The 17,168-nt window shown below is 46.5% G+C and overlaps 1 protein-coding gene across 1 annotated transcript; it reads left to right on the forward strand.

Moving 5' to 3' along the window:
• The first annotated feature begins 1,914 nt into the window (after positions 1 to 1,914).
• On the forward strand, positions 1,915 to 16,799 carry LOC147358286 (2-acylglycerol O-acyltransferase 2-like). Its single transcript, XM_086338185.1, has 6 exons — positions 1,915 to 2,005; positions 10,487 to 10,665; positions 13,784 to 13,988; positions 14,301 to 14,475; positions 15,102 to 15,283; positions 16,645 to 16,799. Exons 1-6 carry the CDS (start codon positions 1,915 to 1,917, stop codon positions 16,797 to 16,799), a joined length of 987 nt encoding a protein of 328 aa, XP_086194311.1.
• The last annotated feature ends 369 nt before the right edge of the window (positions 16,800 to 17,168 follow it).

Raw genomic sequence — 17,168 nt, forward strand, 5'->3', positions numbered from 1 at the left:
CAAATGAATAGTGAACATTATTTTTCACAGAGACATTTTTAATTACACTACTCTTTGCATCATGTATGGGAACAGTATGTTTAATTTATTAAGCCCAAGAGAAAAGATAATTCACTGACACAATGAAATATCCAAACATCCAAATATCCTCATTTAAAATTTAAAAGTACTTTAACTATAGACATTATCAGGTAGAGCAGAATTCTAATCCAGATCCTCCCAAATTAAGTTTCTATCTTTCAGAAAAGTCTCCTCTTGACAGAATTGTTTTTCCTGTAAGCTTAGTAGGTTCAGGAGCAGATTACCACAGTGCTTGCTCAACCCCAACAATTGCCCATGACCAGCTAAGTGAAGGATGACCATACCACAAAACCTCCAGCACCATCATACACCTGCGCAGGGGATCTTTCAGCACATGATTTCTGATTCTAATGAGACAGCTATTACTGAGAATGGCAGCAATTTCTTCATCAGCCACTGACTGAAGCTTATTTGGGAAAATGGTATTCTTCCTGAGAGAATTGCTCCATAGCCTCTTTACTTATAGGCCTTTTTCTTCTCTTCTGAAGATGCATCTTTTCCAATCCTTATATTAACTTCAAACTTGGCCTGAAGCTGATGAAAGAACAACTTACCAGACAATCCACAAAACAGAGCCAAGGATGGAGGCTGCCATGTTGTCCCCCCATTAGATATTTTTAAATGCGATCTGCATTAAGCATTGAGAAACACTGTTAAGCACAATCAAGTATACAAGGAATCCCAGATCTGAGCAGTGAAAGTGCAGAGTCCTAACCAGCTGACCACCAGTGTAATGTGTAATGACTTTGGAAAACTCTATAGCTATGTGGAGACTGTAGAAAGGGTAGGTGAGGGAGCTCAAGTTCAGTTCTAGATAGGCTGTCCTGGAGGTGCCAAGGAGACTAGCAGAGAGGATGTCAAGTACCCACCTACAAAGTCAAGTCTGGAGCCCGGGGGAGGTCAGGCAGGAGATGCAATTTGGAAATGTTCATCCTGTAGACAGATTCCAAGGCCATGAGCCTGGATGAAGTCTCTGCAGGACAGAGAATGGAGAGAAAAGGGAAGGTCCAGGGACTGAGGGGACAGGAGGACCCTCAAACACTTAGCCTGGTGAAGGATAAGCACCACTGTGGAGACCCAGGGGCAGCCAGAGGGGCAGGAAGCAAACCAGGAGAGGGTAGTGTCCATAGGCCAAGTGGTTTCAAGGAGAAGGGAGGGACCAACTGTGTCTGAGGCTGCTGAGAGGTCAAGACAAGAGCTCAGAATTGACTGCTGGATTCAGCAGCGTGGAGACCACTGGTGAACTTGTCAAGGGCAGTTTCATGGAAGAGTGATGTCTGAAGTCTGGAGGAGGGAGGACAGAATGGGAGGGGAGGGTGTTTAATGCAGATGGCTCTTTCTTGGGTTTTGTTGTGCAGGTGAGCTGAGGAATAGGACAGGACATGGAGGAGACGGTGGGACCAAGAGATATTTATATGGCAACTGTGATGGGAAGATATGTGAAGAGGAACCACTGACCTAGTAGGTGAAAGGAGACAATTACTGTGGCTAAGTAGTTGGGTAAGTGAAAAGAGGACAGGATTGCCCTATACTTGCTGCTTCACTTGCCAAATAATGGGTAGGATGAGAGCAAAGGTGATCTGGCAGATAATGTATTGCCTGAGGAGTAAACTGTACTTCTCTTCCTCCATACTCAGCTAGGCTCAGGCCAGGTGTCTTTAAAGATTTCTCCTAGGAAACCAGTTCCTGCTGGGGCAGGTGCAATGAGATCTTAGGGCTGACTGGACACCCACCCCCAGGCCCCATAAATGCTTAGATAAATGCTGGCAACAGTGAAAACCAGCAGGTGTCACAGAGCTCAGAGAAGCCTCCAGAGCCAGCAGAATAACCATTATGGTGGAGTTCGCGCCCTTGTGTGTGCCATGGAAACGCAGGCTGCAGACACTGGTGGTCCTGCAGGCGGTCAGCTGCTTGGTGTCCATGGGTAAGGAGAGCTGGGTTGGAAACGGGCACCCTAGGGCACCTGTCACATCTGGTACACACTGTGCACTGATGGGGGAATAATCCCCAGCTCAGCGCCTGGAGATCACCGGGAATTAGGAACATCTTGCTCAGCTGGCCTTGAAGGAGCTTTGGGAGCTGTGTCTGACTAGTTGCACCAACCCCCAGCCCAGCCTGGGATCTGGGAGTGTCAGGAACAGCACAGGGAGGTGAGGTAGTCTTGGGCCTGGAGCTAGAGGGAGGGCAGCTGAGAAAAGGTATCTGGGCCCACTGGTGCCAGGAGCAGGAGCTTGTACTTTTCCCTTATCTGAGGACAAAGGGGAGGCCCAGGTGGGCTTTAGTTATAGAAGTAACATGGTCCAATCTGTGTGTGATAGGCTGCAATTCAGGGATCTTCTGTGTTGAGGTGTCTGGGGAAGACAGATCACAGGGAGCAGTTGTTACCAAATCAAATTTGCACCAGCTTGCCCGAGCACAGGAAAGCTCCCATGCTGACACTGGGTTGTGGTGAAAGAAAGTGCAGTATTTACTGCAGGGACCAAGCAAGGAGTCCAGACAGTTTTGGCTCAAAACACTTGACCCCCTCTCCCTCCCTCTCTTGAATTTCAGGGAATGGCTTCTAGAGACTGGGTGGGGTAGAGTTGCTTGGGCACATGATCAGCCCCTAGACAGTTGTCTGATTGCTTGGTTAAGGTAACTGGAAGCCAACATCACCAACCTTCTGGTTTCCCCTGGTTTGAGGTCTATGGGCTGGTGAGCAACTTCCTCTACCTGGTGGGGGTTCAGTATCTGCAAAGAAGCTCAAAGATGAGGCTCAGAATACTATCTATAGCACTAGTTTTTGTTCAGTCACTCACTCATGTCCACCTCTTTGTGACCCCATGGACTGCAGTACGCCAGGCTTCCCTGTTCTTCACTACCTCCCAGAGTTGGCTCAAACTCATGTCCATTGAGTCAATGATGCCATCCAATCATCTTATGCTCTGTTGTCCCCTTCTTCTCCTACCTTCAATCATTCCTAGCATCAGGGTCTTTTCCAATGCAAAGAGTTAGCTCTTTGCATCAGGTGGCCGAAGTATTGTAGCTTCAACTTCAGCATCAGTCCTTCCAGTGAATATTCAGGATTGATTTCCTTTAGGATTGACTAGTTTAATCTTTCTGTCCAAGGGACTCTCAGGAGTCTTCTATAGCACCACAGCACTCAGCCTTCTTTATGGTCCAACTCTCACATCCATACATGACTACTGGACAAACCATAGCTTTGACTAGACGGACTTATGTTGGCAAAGTGGTCTCTGCTTTTTAATATGCTGCCTAGATTTGTCATAGCTTTTTTTCCCAAGAAGCAAGTGTCTTTTAATTTCATGACTGCAGTCACCATCTGCAATGATTTTGGAGTCCAAGAAAATATAGTCTGTCACTATTTCTATTTTTTCCCCACTTACTTGCCATGAAGTGATGGGACTAGACGCCGTGATCTTAGTTTTTTTTTTTTTAATAATTATTTATTTGGCCTTGCTGAGTCTTAGTTATGACATGTGGGATCTAGTTCCCTGACCAGGGATAGAACCCTGGCCCCCTGCATTGGGAGCTCAGAATTTTAGCCACTGGCCCACCAAGAAAGTCCCATGATCTTAGTTTTCTGAATGTTGAGTTTTAAGCCAGCTTTTTCATGCTTCTCTTTCACCTACATCAAGAGGCTCTTTTGTTCTTCTTTGCTTTCTGCCATGGGCTTTCCTGGTAGCTCAGTTGGTAAAGAATCTGCCTGTAATGTAGGAGACCCCAGTTTGATTCTTTGGTCAGGAAGATCTGCTGGAGAAGGGAACAGCTACCCACTTCAGCATTCTGGCCTGGAGAATTCCATGGACAGAGGAGACTGGCAGGCTACAGTCCATGGACTCACAAAGAGTTGGACACAGCTGAGTGATTTTCACTTTCTTTTTTTGCCATAGAGTGGTATTAACTGTGTATCTAAAGTTATTGATATTTTCCCTGGAAATCTCTATTCCAGCTTGAGTTTCATCCAGCACTGCATTTGGCATGATGTACTCTGCATATAATTTAAATAAGCAGGGGGTCAATATACAGCCTTGACATATTCCTTTCCTAATTGAACCAGTTTGTTGTTCCTTGTTTGGTTCTAATTGTTGCATCTTGACCTGCATACAGGTTTTTCAGGAGGCAGATAAGGTGGTCTGGTATCCCCATCTCTTTAAGAATTTTCCACAGTTTGTTGTGATCCACACAGTCAAAGGTTTTAGCATAGTCAATAGGGCCAAATCCAGCCTCCTGATTGTATTTTTGTAGAGCCAGAGAGCCAAGAATGGTTTTTACAATTTAAATGCTTATATTAGAAATTATTTTATACCTAGGCAATATCCTCCAAATTGCCTCTTGAACCTCACATTCTGAATTACAGCTCTGAATTCTGAAAAGATTCCTTACCCTGGTCTATGGAGGCTAGCAGCGGGCAGAGAGATGGGACCCCTTTTCAAAGATACTTAAGAGGTTGTCCACAGGCAGAATGTACAGACTTGCAGGAAAGTAAGGGTTTCCAGTGGGCCAGTAAATGCTGCACATGTAGTGAACAGCTGGCTCACGCTGGACACAGAGCAGGCATTTGGGGGAGGGGCAAAGAAGTGGCTGGAAAGGTCAACAGGGACCTGTCAATCAAGGTCTCAAGTCCCAGAAACATGGGTTACTTGTTTACTCTGTTCTTTTTTCTTTAATGCACACACTCTCACAGGAAGGTAAGCTCCTTTCAAACAGGTGGTCTTCTTCTCATCTGTGTCTCCAGCTCCTTGAAGAGTTGAGGCTGATAACTGTTGAATGAATGAATGTTGGGAGCATGATGGAGCACAACAGTAGAACTGAATGTCAGGTCCTATCCTACTAGTTTGCTGTGTGACCTTAACCAACCTGCCTATCCTCTTAGTAAAGTGTGGTTTTACATTTTTCCTTCTGGGTATTGTTAGGGGAAAGAAGGGATCTTCCTTTCTCAGGGACTGGAAATACTCCCAAGTTTGGCATTGCCTGCTGACAGGAGTTAAAAGGTGAGTCCAGGGTGAGGTATACTGTGGGGTGAGGAGAGTTCTTTTGGTCAAGTGGAAATGCAAGCATTTTTAAAATCTTTTTTTTTCTGAGTGAAAAGTGAATCCATGTTATTGTAACACATCCAATCAGAATATGTATTCTAAAAGTGAATCCTACCCCGCAGGGAGCCACTATGAACAACTTGGGTTTTATTCTCTAGACCAGACATGGGAGTTCTCATTTCATGGGTACAGAGTTTCAGTATGGGAAGATGAAAAGAGTTCCAGAGATGAAGGATAGTGATTGTTACACAACAGTATGAGTGAATTAATGCCATCGACAATACACTAAAAATCATTTCAGGTATATGCCCCAAAATGGGAATGCTGGGTCTTATGGTAGCTCTATCTTTGGTTTCGTAGGGTATCTCCATAGAGTTCTCCACAGTACCTTTGTCAAGAAAACCATAATTTGAAAAAATCCAAGCACCACAATGTTCATTGCAGCACTATTTACAATAACTAAGACATGGAAACCATCTAAATGTCCATTGACAGAGGAATGGATCAAGAAGATGTAGAACATATAGATAATGGAATATTACTCAGCTATTAAACAGAACAAAAGAATGCCATTTGCAACAACATGAATGGACCTAGAGATTGCTATGCTGAGTGAAGTAAGTCAGATACAAAACGACAAATATTGTATGATGTCATTATATGCAGAATCAATTAAAAGGGTACAAATATTTTTATTTATTTACATATCATAAATAGAGTCATGGATGTAGAAAACAAGCCTATGGTTGCCAGGGGAACCAAGTGGGGAAGGAAATTTTGGGGGATTTGGATTGACATATACACATTACTATCTATAAAATAGATTAGATCTAATAGATAGAGTGCCTGATGAACTATGGATGGAGGTTTGTGACATTGTACAGGAGACAGGGATCAAGACCATCCTCAAGAAAAAGAAATGCAAGCAAGTGCCGGGGTCCAGCCCCGGTGGCTCCAGGGAATTCGAAGCGGGGACGGCGTTGGCAAGGATCAGGAAACAATGGCTTAATTAAATGTTAATTAAGGATATAAAGAGTAATAGAATAAGGATAGCTCAGTGAGGAAATTGAGTGGAGAAAAGAGGCTGAATAATTTAGCCAGAAGGTGAGAGAAAGAACGACACGGGGAGACCAAGCTTCGGTGAACAAGGCCCGCACTTTATTTTCCAAAGTAGTTTTTATACCTTAAGTTATGCATAGAGGATAATGGGGGAAGGGGTAGAGTCATGCAGTAAGCCAGGCTTTCTTCCTGCAAACTTATCATATGCAAAAGTTTAGGTGATTTGCATCATCTTCTGGCCCGGAGGCCTGTTAACATTTTAAGACCCTTTCTTCAGAAAACTTATTTTTCTCTAAAGGTGATTAGTCAGGCGCCACCCTCCAAAAGCATTAGATAAAGTTGCATTCCTACAGGGAAAACATGTGGTGGGCTATAACAAGAAAAAGAATTAACTGAAGGGTCCAAGGTTACAAACATTAAAGCTACTACTTACACCAATTATATTAATCAATACACTGCCAGGGACACAGCAGGTAAGGGATATGGAGACTTAGCAGCAAACATTGGCCCAACAAGTGAAAAACCCTTCACCAATACAATTTCTAATCAATCTTTTAACTGCTCAAAGGAATCTGTATTTAGACAGTTTAGAACATCTCATGCCTCTCACAGTTGGGAGGCTCTGAGCAATCACATGTGGCCAGAAAAACCTATTCAGGCAGGCTAGAGGACTTCCAAAGGAGTTTGTAAGTTGAAACACTATCACACCCAGGAACTTTATTAACTGGAGCTGTAAGTTAACTCTTTTTTCAGAGAGAGGTAGTGGTGGACAGGCCCCCGTAAAGTCAGAGGTGTAGGTGAGAGTACAAAGCAGAAAGTAGGCAGACTCTGGTTTTGGGGGTAGATGCTCAAGAATTTCCAGGGGGACTCCTGAGGCTCGATCCCGCCTCTGTGTATGCCGAGCCTCCTTTCTCATGACCTTTGCTATGGGCGGAGCTCCTCACACCGGCTCCCAGCAAACAAGCAAAATGGGTTTCTGAGGAGGCTTTACAAATAGCTGTGAAAAGAAGAGAAGCAAAAAGCAAAGGAGAAAAGGAAAGATATACCCATTTGAATGCAGAGTTCCGAAGAATAGCAAGGAGAGATAAGAAAGCCTTCCTCAGTGCTCAGTGCAAAGAAATAGAGGAAAATAATAGAATGGGAAAGACTAGAGATCTCTTCAAGGAAATTAGAGATACCAAGGGAACATTTCATGCAAAGATGGGCTCGATAAAGGACAGAAATGGTATGGACCTAACAGAAGCAGAAGATATTAAGAAGAGGTGGCAAGAATACACAGAAGAACTGTACAAAAAAGAGCTTCATAACCAAGATAATCACGATGGTGTGATCACTCACCTAGAGCCAAACATCCTGGAATGCCAAGTCAAGTGGGCCTTGGAAAGCATCACTATGAACAAAGCTAGTGGAGGAGATGGAATTCCAGTTGCGCTATTTCAAATCCTAAAAGATGATGCTGTAAAAGTGCTGCACTGAATATGCACTGAACTGAATAAGCAAATTTGGAAACTCAGCAGTGGCCACAGGACTGTAAAAGGTCAGTTTTCATACCAATCCCAAAGAAAGGCAATGCCAAAGAATGCTCAAACTACCACACAATTGCACTCATCTCACATGCTAGTAAAGTAACGCTCAAAATTCTCTAAGCCAGGCTTCAGCAATATGTGAACCGTGAACTTCCAGATGTTCAAGGTGGTTTTAGAAAAAGCAGAGGAACCAGAGATCAAATTGCCAACATTTGCTGGATCATTGAAAAAGCAAGAGAGTTCCAGAAAAACATCTATTTCTGCTTTATTGACTATGCCAAAGCCTTTGACTGTGCTGATCACAGTTAACTGTGGAAAATTCTGAAAGAAATGGGACTACCAGACCACTTGACCTGCCTCTTGAGAAATCCATATGCATGTCAAGCAACAGTTAGAACTGGACATGGAACAACAGACTGGTTCCAAATAGGGAAAGGAGTACGTCAAGGCTGTATGTTGTCACCCTGTTTATTTAACTTATGTGCAGAGTACATCATGAGAAATGCTGGACTGGAGGAAGCACAAGCTGGAATCCAGATTGCTGGGAGAAATATCAATAACTTCAGATATGCAGATGATACCACCCTTATGGCAGAAAGTGAAGAAGAACTAAAGAGCCTCTTGATGATAGTGAAAGAGGAGAGTGAAAAATTTGGCTTAAAGCTCAACATTCAGAAAACTAAGATCATGGCATCCGGTCCCATCACTTCATGGGAAATAGATGGGGAAACAGTGGAAACAGTGTCAGACTTAATTTTTTTGGGCTCCAAAGTCATTGTAGGTGGTGATTGCAGCCATGAAATTAAAAGACTCTTACTCCTTGGAAGGAAAGTTATTTAATATGCTAGACAGCATATTCAAAAGCAGAGACATTACTTAGCCAGCAAAGGTCTGTCTAGTCAAGGCTATGGTTTTTCCAGTAGTCACGTATGAATGTGAGAGTTTGACTATAAAAAAAGCTGAGCACCGAAGAATTGATGCTTTTGAACTTGATGTTGTAGAAGACTCTTGAGAGTCCCTTGGACTGCAAGGAGATCCAACCAGTCCATCCTAAAGGAGATCAGTCCTAAGTGTTCATTGGAAGGACGGATGTTGAAGCTGAAACTCCAATACTTTGGCTACCTCATGCCAAGAGCTGACTCATTTGAGAAAACCCTGATGCTGGGAAAGATTGAGGGCAGGAGGAGAAGGGGACGACAGAGGATGAGATGGTTGGATGGCATCACCGACTCAAGGGACATGAGTTTTGGTGAACTCCAGGAGTTGGTGATGGACAGGGAGGCCTGGCGTGCTGTGGTCCATGGGGTCGCAAAGAGTTGGACATGACTGAGCAGCTGAAGTGAACTGAACTGAACTGAACTAATCTATAAAATGGATAACTAATAAGAACCTCTATAGAGCACATAGAGCGTTGTTTATATGGGAAGATAATTTTTTTAAAGTGTGGATATATGTATATGTATAACTCATTTACTTTTTTGTACACCTAAAATGAACACAACATTGTGAATTAACTATACTCTAATAAAAGTTTTATAAAAAAAATACTAAAATACAAAAAATTGTTTTGATGATAAGTGTTATGTTTAATCTATATTTTACTACCATAAAAAATTGAATAAACATTACAAACTGCCCCAGACACAACATTGAACTCCCAAGCACGACGGCAAGAATATCTGTGTGTTGTTCACAGGTGTATCACCAGCATCTGACACACTGTAGGTGCTCTGAATAAAGTGAGCCTCTGTGAGCCCCAACCTACTTAGCTTAGGCATTTTACTACTATTCAGACTGGATCAAAATCTTGCCTCCTGGAAGTCGGCCATGAATGACAGGCCCAGCCTACTCTACTTTCATTTGGAGTACAAGTGGAGGTTGACCTTCTTAAAGAATTTGAGAGCATGGTGTTAATATTTTCTAAGAATGAGGTCCATTGGCATCAGATTAAAGACAGCCGCACAGACCACCTGACCCTGAGTTAAAGTTGGGATTAGCCTGTGAAAGGAACTCAGAAAATCCTGAGTCTGGGATGAATTCCTCACTGCGCTACTCCTAGCCCTGTTGCACTCCTGATGGACAGGGCAGGCATGGGTTGCCCTCTTCTTCTCTCCCTCCTTCAGTAGGATAGCGTATAGCAGTGGAGAAAAGAGCTGAGCAAAAGCTAAAGAGCACCGGGAGTTGTATCAACACTGAACAGCTTAGTGTGGCCGGAACATGGGGTGCAGTGGGGCTGGAGCAAGAGAGAGCAAGACAGGCCACCAGTGGGGAGCTTGAAATCAGGCTGAGCTGTTTGAGCTGAGCCTCAAAGTTGTGATAAATCATGGGATCATGGGAGGACTTTAGCTAAAGGGAGGATCTATCTACAGACTACAAGATTATGGAAAGGTGTGCTGGGGGTAAACAGGAAGTGGAGACTGGGTAGAAATAATCTCTATTGTCTCTGGGGTCTCATAGAATGGACACTAGAAAGAGTTCTTCCTGTCACATTTCCACTAGGCGTCTATCGGTGAATATAGACAGAGAGGGAGGTGGAGGGGGAAGACCCAATGAGAAAAGTGTCTGGTGCTGTGGGAAAAAGTGAGTTTGGACTTAGTCTTACCTGGTCTCAAATCCAGGCTCAGGGTGACACTAATTGTGTTGCTTGTATTCCCTCTTCCTTGAAGGCTTGGGAAGCTGATTCCTTCCTCCCGGGGTGAGGACTGGACAGAAGAGTGCTGGGCAAATGGGGAGAGCGTGTTCCTTCACACTGCTGACCACTACAGCTTCTGCTTCCCTTACCAGCCATTCTCAGCTACGTGGTCTTCATAGGCCTCCTGTTCACAAGATTCTGGATCATCAGTATCTTGTATGCAGTCTGGTGGTACTTGGATCGAGCGAAGCCTTGGCAGGGGAGCAGGCACATTGACGTACTAAGGCGCTGGTCTGTATGGAAGTACATGAAGGACTATTTCCCCATCTTGGTAAGTATGGGGCTGGCTAGGGAGTGGTTCAGAGAAGGAAATGGCAACCCACTCCAGTGTTCTTGCCTGGAGAATCCCAGGGACAGGGGAGCCTGGTGGGCTGCCGTCTATGGGGTCGCACAGAGTTGGACACGACTGAAGCGACTTAGCAGCAGCAGGGAGTGGTCAGGACCATCGTCCCCATGTGTCCATGGGGAAGTGTGCCCCTGTGTTCAGTGAGCAGAATACTGGGCTTGGAGGCAGGAGAGAGGCTTCTACCACCATGTGGCCTGAGAAGAGTCAGTTTCTGTCTGGCTATGTTTTCTTGTGTGTGGAGATGTGGAGCCAATATGAGGATTGATGTATGAATGAGATTTGAAGGGCTCTGTGGGGCAATTGGTGAGGCACACATATGTATCTTAACACACAGGTGTAAAGTCCGTAGAGTGTAAGTTTTGGGGTGAAGGACTCAATGATAAATACAAGGCATCAAAAGAGCATCTAGCCCACACTTTATCAGATGATGAAACTCACACCCAGAGAAGGAGGAAGGTGTGATCAAGGACACACAGCAAGTTCATTTTCTGATTTTAAAGTGTGTGTTTAGCTCTGAGGATAGAAGCAGAGCAGAGAGAACTCAGGATGGATCCTGCCCGCACTCCAGTGTGCTGTGTCCTGGGACAGAGCTTTGCCCCATTCTGAATCCTAGTTTCCACACAAAATTGATCCCTTGTATTTCATGTCCCTTAGTCTGTTACTCAGGGTACTTCATGTCCATTTTAGACACGGGACTCTGTACCCCCAAATCAGATGTTAGTAATGGAGGACCCTGAATTTGAGTGAACTGACCTTTTGCCCCATTCCTGAATCCCAGACGGACTAAACCCTTGGATGTAAGCAGCTGTGATGGTTGATTATCTACTGGGGATAGGAAGAGGAAGGCAGTGAGGACCCAGAGAGGTGCCAGGCAGGGACAGGCGGCCCTCTCTGGACACAGGAGAGAAGACTGTATATGGTGTCTCCTCTGAGGGTGGACATCATAGGTTCCACCACCAGGTCTGCGACATGCCAGCTGTGTGACCTGGGGTGAGTTACACGTGCTCTCTGAGCCTCGATTTCTCCACTGTAAACTGGAGATGCTGTCACATACATAACTGGGTTGTGTGGAGTCCATAAGACATCAGGTCGTCCTGGGACCTTCTGAGGACAGCATGTGGCTCTCCTTTCACACCTGGAGCTGCTATCATTTGCACATCTGGCAGAAAAATGGTGCTGAGCTGTTCTGTGCCTGTCTTATCTACGTCTGTTCTGTCCCTCCTCTAGCCAGGTATCTCCCCCAGAGGATTTTTCAAATAGGGCACTGTTGACAATGTCTGAAACTGAAATTGCAGAAATTCCACCTGCACAGTGTTCAGGATTGTAGGCCGCTTGCAGTCCTGTGGCATCACCTGCAGAGGGCGGGCAGTACCACCAAGTGGCCAGCAGAGGGAGAGATGACATGCACTTTGACCTCCCTGTCCTGGACTGAGGCCTGCAGGGGTCGCTGTGGAGCGCAGAGTCTGGACTCTTGTCACCTCCCAAGAGAACTTTCAAGTCCTCCACACAGCTTTACAGAGCAGGCCCTGCAGGGATCTTAGGAGGTCAGGAAGCGGAGGGGCCAGGGAGTCTCTGTTGTCTACTGAAAACAAATGCACAACTCAAAAGTTGTGAGGGGTTTTGTTCTGGGACCTTACTGAGGACTGTAGTAAGACTCTTCGCGACTCCATGGACTGCCGCCTACCAGGCTCCTCCGTCCATGGGATTTTCCAGGCAAGAGTACTGGAGTTGGGTGCCATCACCTTCTCCGAGTAAGGAGATAGCCTCTCAGTAATCTCTGGGGAGCTGTTCTAAAAGGTAAGAGAGGAGTCAGAACTTACAGATTTTGCTGGAAAAAAAACAAAAACAAAAAAACAAAAAAACCCCAAAATCTATGTAGCCAAACTTCAAAAGATTACTTGCCAGTCACAAAAAGCAGATGTCTCAAGTTAGTAATTTTTGTCTGTTTCTAGTAAGGGAAGATGGGCAAGTCTGGGCTCACTGCAATTATTCCTGTGATGTGCATCCTCACTCTCTGTGACTAGTATCCTGTTTTCCTCCATCCTGAATTCCTTTCAAGGCCCATTGTCAGTGGCAGCTACAGTGGCTGCTGGCTTGAAGGCAGGCAAGCAACATTCCTTGTCCTAACAACTCTGCTGGGTCTACTTGACATCACAAGCCTTTGTGCTGTGATTCTATTAGCTAGGGCCTAATGGTACAGTTTTTAGTGAAATTAGGAGACTTCTGAGCACTGGAGCTTTCTAAATGCACCCTACGGGCTTCCTAAAGAGGTGATGGTGGAGAATCAGGCAGTGTTTCCCCAGGACAAGCTGCCTTCACCTCATACTGAAGATCAGTCCCGGAGCTGGGTTTCTCTGTGAAGATTTCATTATCCCGGAGCAGCAGTGTCTACACAGACCAACGCCTGACAGGGGTGCAGTGCTGTGGGCAGGCTGTGACCTGGTGTCAGGGAGTGCTGCAGACTTGGCAGGACACCTCCTTGACCCCTTTCCACCCACACCTGTGGGCATCACCAGGACTTCATGCCCCTTATCCTGGCACCCACTTCCCTGCACCCTGGGGTCTATTACACTGAGTCACAGGGGCTCAGGGGTCAGCCCCAACCTGGGACAGGCCTCCAGCTGCCATAGTCCTTGGAGAGATGCTCCTCCTGTGATGGCTCCTTCATTTTGGGAGGGCTCTGCCTGGGATTAGGTCTCCCTTCACATAGGACAGAGGCTTGTGTCCCTGTCATCCTGCCAGGAGTTCTTCCTCTGCCTTGGGCAAGGGTCTTCCTTCCCAGGTGGGCGGCATGGCCTTATCCATTCATGGGTCCATTCTGTCCCTCTTCATTTCATGGTCTCCCAGAGCATCTCCTCTGCTCCAGGCCTGCAGCAGGGACAAGGATCCTCAGATAGGCATCTCTAATCTCAGGACACTCACATGGGGGTGTGATAGCACTGGGCACGGGGGAGACACAGAAGAGGTCAGCACAGAAAGTCAGCAGGGAGCCCAGGGTGGTCACAAGGTGCAGCCCCGACTCACCAGGCTGCTGTCCCTGCAGCTGGTCAAGACTGCCGACCTGGACCCTTCCCGGAACTACCTTGCTGGCTACCACCCTCATGGGATTGCAACTGTTGGAGCTTTTACCAACTTTTGCACGGATGGCACTGGTTTTTGCTCACTGTTCCCTGGGATCCGCTCACATCTGATGGTGCTGAACTTGTGTTTCTGGGCCCCTGTCTTCAGGGATTATATCATAATAAGCGGTGAGTCTTCCCAACCCTGGGTAGCCCAGGTAGATGAGGTCTGCTGGCATGGGGGAGGGATTTTAAGGAGGGCTGCCAACTGTTCTGTACTTCTTGCAAGTGAGTGTGTAGTGGAGAAGGAAGCTAGACTCAAGGAAGCACTCCCCACAGCGCTGCTCAGCGATCTGCTTGATAGGGCTTGGCAAGACCTGAAAGACTCGGTCTCAGTCCTCAGAGAACTCCCAGCTGGGAACTAGAGTGGAGCCCAACCCACATCCTCACCCACCATCCTGGCCCCCTTAAAACCATACTTCATCTTTTTCTTCCCTTCAGGGATGGTTGCTGCAGACAAGGAGAGTGTTTCTCACATTCTGAGCAGGGAAGGAGGTGGCAACCTGCTGGCCATCGTTGTTGGGGGCGTCCAGGAGGCACTGGATGCCAGGCCTGGAGGCTACAAGCTGGTGCTGCGGAACCGCAAGGGCTTCATCAGGCTTGCCCTGATGCATGGGTATTGGGAAGAGGGCTCTGGGTTCAACTGGAGATTGGCAAGGATTGTGTTTTGTTGGGAAGACAGCACAGATGAATACACATCCTATTTTGGCAGGGAGAGTCTCAATCCACTGACAGTGAAGATTCTGTGTTGGTGATCCATGTACTGTCTCGTGCACAAATACCCAGAGAATGTTCTAGAAGGAATATCTTGTGAAGGGATTAAGTCTCAAAGGTCATATTGCTGAAAGTTTGCATTATATCTGAGACCTAGGGAATCTGGGACAATGGAGCTTGGGACATAGCTTAGAACTATTCTCCTATCTTTAAACATCTATGAAGAATACAAAACTAGCTGGGCTGGAAGAAGTTTTTCCAGAAAGTTTGGAGTTGTTTTATATCTGCAGCATTCTGGATTCACTAGCATGTTACAACTGTCAGACAGTGGCCCTGAGACAAGCCGGGTCCCGCTTACAGTCACAAAGCAAGGCCGTGGCAGATCTGGGACACACCCGAGGCCTCCTACTTTTGTCCCAGGGCTCTGTCCTCTCCTCCAGTTCCTGCTCACTGGGTCCCTTCAGGAAGCTAGTGACCAGCTTGTGCCTTCTTGCCCCTCCACGCGCCCTCTCTCCTGTCTCCCTCTAGGGCAGATCTGGTGCCGATCTTCTCCTTTGGGGAGAATGACATCTATGACCAGGTTGAGAACTCTCCCGGCACCTGGTTGCGCTGGTTCCAGGACGGACTTCAGAGGGTCACGAGAGGCTCCATCCTGCTCGTCTATGGCAGCTTTGGTCTTATGCCCTACCGCCGGCCCATCACCACTGTGGGTGAGCCTAGACCCGGGCTGAGAGCGGGGAAAGGGCTACAGAGCAAAAGGTGGGCTTATGCTGCAAGGGAATATGGACATAGACCAGTACACACTTGACTTTGTGGAGCACACTTTCTAGAGTGTTAAACAGACACACAGGCAAGTAACCCTGATGAAGGCAGTCTAGAATGAGCAGAGTAACAGGGGCATGAAGACCAGTAGCCACTACTGATCACTGAGCCCCTGCAGTGTGTAAGGCACTGCACTGGCTCCTCACATGCAGCAGCTCAGTTTTCACACAACTTTTGAAGTGGGACACTCATCTCCATTTTATTGATTGCAACTTGAGACATAGAGAAGATAAATCACTTCCAAAAGATCACCCTGGCCTTTGTAATAAAGTAGAGGTTTGATCAGGGTGTTTGACTTCTTATTGCACCAGAGAAGGAGAGTTTAATTCTGACCACAGGGTCTTATAAGGCTTATTGGAGAAGGTGAATACTAGGGAAGGGCATTCCAAGTCTGTTAGAATTATGTGTAAAGTAGCAATTAGCAAGCTATGAAAGAGCGTCTGAGGAATTTTTCTGTAAAAAATGGGCATGGACTTAACACCATCTTTTCAGCTATTTGATCATCTCATTTGCTTTCTTCCTGAACTCCAACTAGGTTCCAATGGCAAAGGTGTGTTCTTCTGCACTTACCCAGCCATTTCTTGAGTACAGGCAACCCCTCTACCAAACTTTCTTTGTGTTGTGTGGTAATATTCTCATGAACGTTTATAGTGTTGCTGCCTCCAGACCATTCCCAAGAGAATAAGACATGACAGCTGCTTTCTGAGCCAAGTAGAGCCAGAGGGAGGAGGTTGATAGGACCTCCCATGTCCTCTCTGGAACAGGGCACTGCAGGCCAGCATGGAGGGAGGGGGGAAGAAGGACGATGTGGGCCACCTCCTCCCAGCCATACAGGCACTTCCGACATGGCATCTGAGACTCCCAGACCCACCTGTTCCTGAGGCTAAGAGCACATCCCCAGAGCTACATACAACCTGGCACTGATTGCTCCTGGCTATGTGACCTTGAACAAGTTACTTAACCTCCCTGAGCCTCATTGCCTGAAAGGAATAATAGCAGGTTCTATCACCATAGGATTGGTAGGATGATATAGGAGATATGACATACAAATGCCAGCTGGTGGTATTGTTAACATATCAGAATCTTGGAGTTGCCTTAACATTTTTGAATCTATGACCCAAAATAGAATTGAAAGGGAGGGGGAAAGAGTGCATACTTGCTTAGATGACCATACTAGTGGGAACCCCGAGGGTCCCTGTGCCTTCAGGGGTTCCTGCTCTGGGCCACCAATCACATCTGTGTCTTGCAGTGGGGAAGCCTATCGAGGTACAGAAGACACCTCATCCCTCTCAGGAGGAGGTGGACAGGCTGCACCAGCACTACATGAAGGAGCTGGAAAACCTCTTCGAAGCCCACAAGCTCAAGTACAACGTCCCCAGAGACCAACACTTGGAGTTCTACTGAGCGCCTCCCCAGAGAAGGGGCTGCCTCAAAGGGCAGGGCTGGCATTAGGGAGGATGGAGGGAGGTGCTGCGATCCCAGAAGGCTTCCTGGAGATGTCTGTTGAAGTCATCTCCAGAGCCTTCACTGACTTGCATCTCCACCCCATGCCAGGCCCTGGGTCATAGCTAGCTTCTGGCAGAGGAGACCAGACTCTGGCATCAGTGATTTGCTCTCCTGTTATGACTCTTCTGCAAGGAACCCTCTCCTTGATCTGCCCACCTGAGAAGTGGAAGAGGTGCTTGGAGAGAATTATGTCTGTGTCTCTGTCCTCTGTGGCCCTGTCACTCAATGGGCAGGACAAGGGCAGCTCTAGTTATCAGGTTTCTCTTC

The sequence above is a fragment of the Bos grunniens genome, chromosome 15 (assembly GCF_055505025.1).
Source record: "Bos grunniens cultivar Pamir isolate PY7600 chromosome 15, Bosgru_T2T1.0, whole genome shotgun sequence".
NCBI lineage: Eukaryota > Metazoa > Chordata > Mammalia > Artiodactyla > Bovidae > Bos > Bos grunniens.

Bases quoted from the DNA above. Each gene is read 5' to 3' on its own strand.
- LOC147358286 (XM_086338185.1), top strand. From the start codon at position 1,915: ATGGTGGAGTTCGCGCCCTTGTGTGTGCCATGGAAACGCAGGCTGCAG. The intron at 14,476-15,101 runs GTATTGGGAAGA...GTCTCCCTCTAG, and splicing joins AGGCTTGCCCTGATGCATGG to GGCAGATCTGGTGCCGATCT. The intron at 15,284-16,644 runs GTGAGCCTAGAC...TGTGTCTTGCAG, and splicing joins CCGGCCCATCACCACTGTGG to TGGGGAAGCCTATCGAGGTA.